The sequence below is a fragment of the Clupea harengus genome, chromosome 20, assembly GCF_900700415.2.
Source record: "Clupea harengus chromosome 20, Ch_v2.0.2, whole genome shotgun sequence".
Classification (NCBI taxonomy): domain Eukaryota; kingdom Metazoa; phylum Chordata; class Actinopteri; order Clupeiformes; family Clupeidae; genus Clupea; species Clupea harengus.
In genome coordinates, this window is record NC_045171.1 from 20,467,771 (window position 1) to 20,477,533 (window position 9,763).

General features: G+C 41.3%; 1 protein-coding gene across 1 annotated transcript in view; it reads right to left on the reverse strand.

Annotated features, from left to right (window-relative positions):
- Positions 1-2,782: 2,782 nt before the first annotated feature.
- slc16a2 (solute carrier family 16 member 2) overlaps positions 2,783-9,763 on the reverse strand; it is a 19,030-nt gene continuing 12,049 nt past the window's right edge. Inside the window, exons 4-7 of the mRNA XM_012833909.3 lie at positions 9,200-9,343; positions 7,408-7,636; positions 5,226-5,472; positions 2,783-4,735 (exon numbers count right to left, since the gene is read on the reverse strand). Coding sequence (XP_012689363.1) covers positions 5,249-5,472; positions 7,408-7,636; positions 9,200-9,343 — 597 coding nt within the window. The 3' untranslated portion in view covers positions 2,783-4,735; positions 5,226-5,248. The remainder of the gene's footprint in view (positions 4,736-5,225; positions 5,473-7,407; positions 7,637-9,199; positions 9,344-9,763) is intronic.

Genomic DNA, 9,763 nt, shown 5'->3' on the forward strand with positions numbered 1-9,763 from the left:
CAAGTGTACCAAACATTGCTTCGGTTTTCTAGTTTGCCTTTTTTCTAGTTTACTGCACTTTGTTTGTTGTTATTTGATTAAAGGAAAAACTATTCAAGTCATTATTTTTGAAAGCATCCTCACATCCTCATCCTACAGCATTTTTTCACAAGTGCACGGTACTGTACATCAAAAATGATTTGTAAGTGTCTTTCGTGAACGGTGAAAAAGGTGACTTTTGCACGTTTCATGTGGTGTGCTTTTCTCATGTGCTGTACTTCATGTTTTGCATGCAGTGCCCCGTGCAGATACTTACCTTTAAAACAAACAAAATAAGTAATGTTAAGCCACACAACATTAGATGCTTATTGTAGGTTTATTAGAAAAGGAAGCATACTACAGAGGATCAAAAACAATTCACATGAACACAAATTACTCATACCTAGCAGCATAATGTCATTGAATCAGAGCCAGATTACAGTCAGGTGAGGCCCAGGGGCACCAGATTGCAGTCCACCTTTGTAACATAACCACAACAACAGAACAGCAGAAATTGCCGCACTCCCCCCCCCAAACCACCAATAGACTTGCATTAAAGATTGACCATTTTTGTGAGTGCTTTTCATCTTGGCTTTTATCGTTTTCACATGAACTATCCAATGTGGGCCATATTAAATCATTTTGGTCTACTGTAATGATCTTTTGCAGCGGTTTGTGTCAGTGTTTGGTGAACACAGTGGGATAGTAGCATAACATTAGCACAGCTACATAGCACTTCAGCTTTTGCAAGAATGGTGAAAAGTTGTGTTGTCATGTGTAACCACTAGTAACGGACAAAAACATGCAAACATAGCCTGTATGGTGAGAGATTACCTCCCCCTTTCAATCCAAGATTTACACAGAGTCAGTAAGCCACTAGACCATGGGGACGGGGGGCAGCCAGAGGTTTTACAGATAATTCAATATGCTGTTCACGGTGCACTCAGCCTTAAGTGTTGTAATCAGTCAAGATAGATAGACTTTTTCTGGGCGCCCTTTTGGCCTAGTCTATAATCCAGCCTTGTTTTGAATGTAGGGGGGGGGGGGGGTACAGTAACACAGAAATTATATCAAAAGTTTGAGGTTTGAAGAGGAGGTGCCCAAGTTGCACAAAGACAATACACAACGGTAGCATCGGGTCAGAAAGAAACACCTAACAAAATGAAACTTCATCATTGAGGTTCACAGAGAGACCCCCCCCCCCCCCCCCCAACACAGCTCATCTTAGTCAAAACTCAGACTATCGAGATAGGCTTGGTAAAAAACACGTCATTTTACATCTGCATGTAAATTTTTTTTTTATCCGAGACTTACAGCAACAGCCTCTGGGAGGTGGTTACAATGTACATATTTAAAGAAAGCATTAGATTTATATATGATGCATACATGAGCTGTACTCCAACAAGGATTTTATAGGGGTTATGTAAACGGTTATATGATAGTTTGAATGTAACAAAAAACATATATCCTCTGTAGAATTGACACAGCATATATTTATATGCAGGCACTGCAATGTCATGAAAGGGTTAATTTCTTGACAGTAGTTAAAAAAAAAGTGTACAAATTAGTCAGAATAAAATCTGACAGTGATAAAAAAAATAAAAAATAAAAGAATTTCCTAATTCGACAGATTTAACATGTAAGTGAGGTAAAACAAAAAGAAAAAACTGCACACAGAACATCATTAAACTGTATGCTACTGCCAGTCAGTCAATCAGATATAATATATGCATTATGTGGAATTAAACTGCTGAGTCATTTATGCATTGGGTTCTATTCCAAGGTAATGCCATGGCAACTCCCCACAGATATAGAGAGGAATTTCAACAGTTTCTGAGGTAATAGCTGTGAGATGACTTTGTGTTATCCATATAAACTGACAGTAACAGTGACAAAAATCCCAGTCTTGTCATACACATTTTTGAGTTGCAGACGGTAAAAACTGCAAAAACAGACAGAGGCCTAGAAAGGCTTCTGGGGAACTGGAACATAAACTCAACAGGGCTCAGAAATGCTCTCTTCCTGTTCTCTCCCCCCTCCTCCCTCTTTACACTTTACAGTGCACACGCACACACACACAGACACAGACACACACAGACACACACAGAGACACACAGAGACACACACACACACACACACACACACACACACACACACACACACACACACACACACACACACACACACACACACACACACACACACAGACAGAGCTTGAAGAGTTACATTTGGTTAAAACATAAACCATGTCATGGAAGACCGTCCACCACCAACTTGCGGAAGAAATATGCTCAAGCTAAACAAAGCCAAGAATGTGGACAGCTGAACTCAATTAATGGCACATGTATGCTGTTTTCAATAAGCCCGTCTAAAAAGCACAGATAAAGTAGCATACAGTTCACTTTGGGGTTCTGGATTGTATAGTCTTTCTACAGCAAAACCGCAAGATAGCAGTGTGCTCTGCTTCACAACGTGTACTTGTTCTGTGACTCCAGAGAAGAGAGGAAAATACTGCGGTACGTGACTTAAGAGAGGTAACTGAGCATGGGGAACTATCCAACAAGCAGTCCCTGAGTTCTTGAGACATTCTAAACGGTGAGACGAACAATAATCTGAATTTCAAATGCACTCCTCTTAAAAGTATGAGTCTGACTTAAACTTGCATCCTGCCCCAAAGGATTTGATACAAAAAAAAAGGGGGGGAAAAATTAAACGTTATCTTCACCTGGAGAACGGGGCAATTGAGGTATGTCCTGACCTGGAATTTCTGAACTCACTCCTTCCAGCCTATTCAAGGTGCCATCACAAAAGACTGACAGTAAATGAAACCAGTTATTAGGAGAGGTAACTGGCCCACACGGAAAGAGAACAGTACTGCATCTCTGGAATTCCTAGGGCACAGGCTCATGTGAGGCCATGTTGTTTAGGCTGTAACTTGATTCCGAAGAAAAAGCATGCCCAATGTCATGAAGATGTATAGAAGAAATTTGTTCACAGCTCACTGGCACGAGCTTAGTTTTCGGGAACTAGCCAAAGTGTTGCTATGCTGTTGTTTTCACTGACGGAAATGACAGAAATACAGTGACGATCCTAAGATGACTTTCAGCTCAAAAATTAAGTGAAAAAATAAACACCACAGCTACAGAAATCGCAAATTGCAAGCAAAAATAAAAATAAACCAAACAAAAGAGAAATAACTGAAATGCAGATTTCAAAAGGGTTTCCCATTTAAAACACAAAATATCCATTGGCTACATAATATATTATAGTGCTGACAAGGCCAGTGTTATGCATATTTACCATTATCCTTCAAAAGCTACACTGTTTGTCATTTTAAGTCAAGCCAATGATTAGTGTTCAATAACTGATGGTCAACCATCTTTCTTCAACCATAAGATAACAAGCAGTGCACTGATTGTCTTGCCAAATGAAGAAAATACAACCAAATAAAACAGACAAACTACCTAACTAACTAACTGTTTTAAAAGGGATATCTTCACACAACCACCCACTATCTGACTAGCAGACAAATCTGCTCTCAGTCCATCTCATTAGCATTACCTGCCATGATTCACACACAAGACCTTGGGGCTGTTTTTTCACACAGAATGAGGAAAATAAAATCATAAAAATCACATTTCTACGAGTCAGTGCCCTATGTCTATCAGGCATATAATAAAAATCGGAAGCCAGAATCGTTATGAAAATGATATGAGGTGAGATGCTTTACATCAGACACTGCCAAATGCATACAGTATAGTGAGCGTGGCAATGTAGTACTTACAAAGAGGGGATTAAGGCTCTACATATGCCACTGACACTATGTATTTTCTCCAACATAGTAGTCCAATGGTCATGTAGCCAATGGCACAGACTGCTGCATATTGGTGTATGCATAGATACATACGTAAGATTTGAGACCGGTAAGTAATTAAATATGTATTAAAACTAACATAAGCATATATAAAAACATATGTGTTGCTTTTCTTGATTTGTCACCAAAATATTGTTGTTATACAAAATAAATGTCATGCATTTTACAAATTTAACTTGGTAGATAACAGATAAAAAATAACCTTAAAGTGAAAACACCATTTTAAAGCCTTCCTTTTTTTTAAAGGAAGTAATTGGTTCTGGAATAGTCCTTTTTCAACAAATGTCAGCTAAATGTTACCCACGACAAATCCCCTTGCATATAACAAAAGGAAATACCTGCAGAGCTAGCCTATATGCTGAAACACAACCCAGTTCCTGTTTAAAGGTATCTACTCCGGTCCACTCTAGACAACTCTGACTATCCCCTCAGTATTTCAACAGACAACCATTTGTTCATTGACTGGGGAGATTCTATGCTACGAGTTATAAAAAAAAAAAAAAAAAAAAAAAAAAAAAAACACAGGTCCAGGTGTGGCTGAGCACCGCCATGGCAGCATTTGCCGACTCCTCCTGAATTCCTGCCCATATATTCTGCCTATAACTTCCTCTTTGAGTTAATATGTCACACCGTATGGAACACAGGGGTTCAAGTGTGGTGTGTGGAGGCATACTCAAGGTCTGAAGGGAGAGGGTGTCCTCTCCTATGAATATGGCCTTTGATCGTAGTAACTTGGCTGACAGTTCTGTGATGAAGATGAATTGATGAAAGCATAGTTGCCTTGGTTCCGAGACTCTCACAAGTCATAGTTGAGTAAGTGCTGGTGGACAGAATCCCTCTGGACTGAAAGGGACAAAAGTCAAACAGAGGAAGGGCATCATGGTTATGGTTATGGTAATGGGCAACAACCAAAAACAAAGCATAACGCATAATACAATACATAACAATATTGAATATCAGTTCATAGTTAAATCTTCAGTAATCAACTCAGCAGTGAAATATTCAATATTTTTCTTTTCATTTTTTTCCTAACATAGACTATTGCCACTAAGACACGAGGATGCACTGCCCCTGACTTGAACTACTACAGATTAAGTCCCCAAAACCTCCCAACCCCTGGTTCTCAGTATGCAAGGGGTCTCAGGCCCAGCAGTCCATGCACCATGCCAGGCTGGGCAGGGAGCAAAGTGTGGGTGTACTGCCAAAGAGTGCTTCTGAACAAATCACGTCCCTGCGTGTGACCACAACCAACATGAAAGATGTTGTATAGAAGGCTTTTCCCCCTAGATCTAGAGACATAAAGACAAGCAGATGCTACAGTGAAGGTGTGTACCTTTGCATGGCAGGTAGGCGCACTCAGATGTGAGTCTCCATGTCCGTGAAGCCGGGCAGCATGTCTCCGTTGGAGCTGTTCTTCAGCATCTTGTCAGTGCTGGGGTCCACTGCCTCCCTCTTCTGGTCCCTCGCCATGCGCCAGTGCACTATGGGCACGCAGAACAGCACCAGTCCGCCCACGATGGGCGGCACGCCGGCCAGGTAGAATGCCACTTGGTAGTTGCCGAAATAATCATGCAGGAGACCTGAACAAGAGGTGGAGATTTGTTGGTATGCAATACTTTCCGAGAGGCTGGTTGGGTAAATGCTGGAGGCACTGACCCACGTTCACCTAACAGACAAGATGTATTACAATTAGGGCTGTCAGCGTTAACGCGTTAATCTATGCGATTAATGCGGCCGCGATTAACGCGATAAAATATTTTAACGCAATTTTAAAAAAAAAAAAAACATTTTGCCATTGCCTTTATTTGGATAGGACATGAAGTTATGACAGGAAGCGAGGCGGAGAAGAGGTGGGGAGAGCATTGGGAAATTACATCAGGCCAGACTTGAACCTGTGTCCCCTCGGGCAATGTAGCCCGTAAGTAGGGGGCTTGGCCTACCATTTTATGGGAGCGATGAGGGACAGGTGGGGCTTGAATAGCCCCCCTTGTTCAAAGTGGGGAATGACAGAAAAAGTTTGAGAACCACGGTAGTTGAAGATGGAGAGAGCTGAGGGATTGTTGGGCGGAAAGTCTCTGTTTAAGAGCCAAAATGACGGAACAATCGACAAAATTAAAGTTGTATGTAGCATTTGTCAAGCTGAATTTAGTTATCACCTTAATGCAAAGCACCCGACAGAAAGCAGTCCCAGGTTAGATGATCGCCAACCTATACTCCACGACCAGTCCATGAAAAGGTTACCATTTGGGGTGACTGTCGGCCCATCAACATAGTTGAGGACAGTGGGCTGATTGAAGTGATTCAAATTGCTTCAGGGGAAATTCTTACGATTTACCGGCGAGGGGCACCATTGTGTAAAAAAAAATACAATTAAACAACAGTGTCTAAAATACACGCTGTCGGAAGTGATTACTTGTTTATTTATAAGATTTAGTCTTAAGAAGAAAAAAAAAACTTTTAATCGCGATTAATCGCGATTAATTCATTTCAAAATGTGCGATTAATTAGTTCATTTTTTTTAATCGATTGACAGCCCTAATTACAATTATGGTTATGCATGCACCACACTGGCAGGAGAATGATATTGCATCTATCTCTATACAGGTCTTTGTGCAGGTATTGTGAAAGAGAGCAGTGAAATGTGGGTAACCCCTAATCTACTGCCATTTGTGCCAATCCCACTGCCTAACTCAGATCTGTCGCTGACTTTTTACTGATCTCCAAAGCTCCCAAAATGCTATAGACATAGCTATTAAGGCCCTGATCGGCCTTTTTTATTATTATGAGAAGCTCAGCTGTTCAACAGACCCCTATGACTTCACAAAGGTCTCCATTTCGAACATTAACATCTTTTCAGTCACGACAAGGTAGTTCATTGCACAAATTAGGCCAGCGACAAGAGGCCGAGTGAAAAGCTCCTTTGTGCAATGGGCTATGGTGTTATTAGTGGTGTCCTTGAACGCGTTGCATGGCAAAGGGGATAGACTTGAGTGGCTTCTATAGTGTCAACAATCCGCATGTGAAACTATTTGCTGGGAGACGGCTGTGGGTGTGGGTGTGTGTGTGTGTGTGTGTGTGTGTGTGTGTGTGTGTGTGTGTGTGTGTGTGTGTGTGTGTGTGTGTGTGTGTGTGTGTGTGTGTGTGGGTGTGGGTGTGGGTGTGGGTGTGGGTGTGGGTGTGGGTGTGGGTGTGTGTGTGGGTGTGTGTGTGTGTGTGTGTGTGTGTGTGCCCTGGTTTAAAGAATCGAGACATATAGGGCCCAGATGTTTGCACGACTGAAGAAAAATGACTGTATCAAAAGACTCTAACATCAGTTTAAGTAGGCAGCTGAGTTACTGCTCGGTACTTCTAAAATGGGTTGCATTGGAATATTTCAATTGAATAATACACCTGCCATCACCAACTGGCCTATTTTTTATACTGCTCCAGCAACTGCAATGGAAAGTAGCTACCTGGGGGAAAATTACACTTATGTATCCCAAACAGCACTATTCATGTCGCTAGTCAGTACTCACCAGCTATGGGAGGACCAGCAGTCATAGGCAGGGCCATGAGACCAAGCAGATAGCCAATGGCCTGCGAGGCCTGCATGGGGCCGACCAGCTCGAAGGCGATGGGCGCCATGATTGTGATGAAGCATCCGTCGCAGAGCCCCAGGAAAACACACACGACCACCAGCCCCTCGAACACACGGCACTGAGGGATCATCATGGACATCAGGCCCAGCACCATGAAGGACGCCACCTAGAGGCCACATGATATGAATGAAATAGGTAAATGATTTAGGCTTATTGACATGTCAACACCTACAGCTATTAGCAGCTATCCTAGCAAATTCAATTCTACAAACACATCATTTGAAAAATAAGGAAAAGAGCCAATAATAAAAAGTTAAATAGATTTCCACAAGAAAATGCAAAATGTGATTGATCTGCAGCAGCAGTTGGCTGTTGCATACCGTAACCTAGGCAACCGACCGCAACCTAGGCAATTACGTGGATGCCAACACTTCGCCCGATGAAAGCTAGCAGCTGTTGGATGAGCAATAAATATCATCTAACGAGGCACAGTACAGCAATTCTCTAACACCAGTGACCCACTGACATTCTGGCACACAACACACACTCTGCCATTAAAATATGAATCAGTAAAAATGAGTTTGACCACTTCATTCCTCTGAAGAACGTCTATTGTCTTTGCCTTCTCTCCACAGCAAGGGATGGCAATCAAGACTTTTTTCATTAGTGGTACCTTGGTGGCGGAATGACCCACCTAGTGCCATCACAAAGCATTTAAACCCTAGTCCGAGGCCTGTCAGGCACCTTTGAGGCAGCATTGTTTGACATGCCTTGATATTTTTATAATTATCATATTTTTTGGTTAACTCAACTGTAAACACACAGTTTTCAAAAACCTATTGAGATATTGTGTAAAAAAGAATCAAATAAAAACAGATAAAGTGGTGTTTGTGGCTAAGACTACAATGTTCAGAGGTCAATAGACACAAGTGTTACACCACTACATAGAGGTAATTAAAGCATTCATCAGCTTCATGTAGCTCGGCTACAAAACTTCTATATGTTTGGAGTGACACTGTTTCTTTTTGTGCAATCACATAATAATTACAAAAAAAAGACGAGACAAGATAAGACAAGATTATGATAAAACTCTTTGTAGTAATGAAAGAGAAGGAATATGTAAGATTTAATAGCTTTGTGTTTTGGGTCGTTTCTGGACCTTATTATTCACGTACACTGGGCAACTACAAACACAGGGTAGATGCTACATCAGCAATCAGGAAAGAGGACAAAGGTTTCTAGGCCAGATCACACAGTATCACAAAGCACATTGATTGTGTAAACAAGGGCTTGAAAATGTGTTCGTGGCAAAGCAATTTTCTGTCCAATGTTGTAGCTTAAGCTTATAGTAGCCTATAATGTGTGCTTATCGCATTGTAATTCATATTAAAAGTAAAAAAATATATCAGATGTGCTTTGGGCTTTTTGTACTTTGGGCACAAAGCCACCCCTCCTGCCCTGTAGTCCCCTGATCAACCTTATGTAAGGTCGTTTCCAGAGCAACTTGCATTCATGCTAAGCCTAAACTGCTACATTATTTCACATAGTTTATTATTACAGTGCATTTCTGAACACTTTAGACCTCAGACACAGCCAGAGTTTATGTGGAAAATGTCAACGTGGGCCAAAAACATCTTGGCAGAGGGCGTGTTTGGCTCAGAAGTGGCTATTTCTGCAGACCTCTAGTGTAAGCAACTCGTGATGTATGCTGGCATCTTGATGGATGTACCTGCATGTAGATCTTCTTCGCCCCTGGAATTAGGTCTCCCACTTTCCCAAAGATGAGACGTCCCACTCCAGATGAGGCACCAATGCAAACCAACAAAATCCAGTCCCTATCTGACTCAGGAAATTGCTCCTCCACAAACTTTATCTTTGAAAATGAGGAGTACAAAATGATGAGAAGTTAGCATAAGTAAGAATGCAACCCACACAGCACAGCAAGACATTCACTTTTTCATCAAATAGTCTGCCAATTTCATTTCTAAATTCTAATTTACTGTCTAACTCCAGCTGAGCTTTAATTAGCAACTATGTGACGGTTCAGTTATCTTTTAATTTCCTACAATCGTCAGTTCAGTGTCACAAATTCACAAGAACTAAGCAGATGTCTGTAATTATGGTGAATTTATTTAGCAAACTGCTACTCCACTGGGTAGCTAAATGGATGCTCACAATCACATCAAGGCTTGTTTTGCTTTTGGGCTTATCTCTCCTTACCAAATGTTACACAAAACTATGCAATTCTAGGAACAAGAATGCTATAGGTTAAAGAAAGTCCCTGACCACTTCC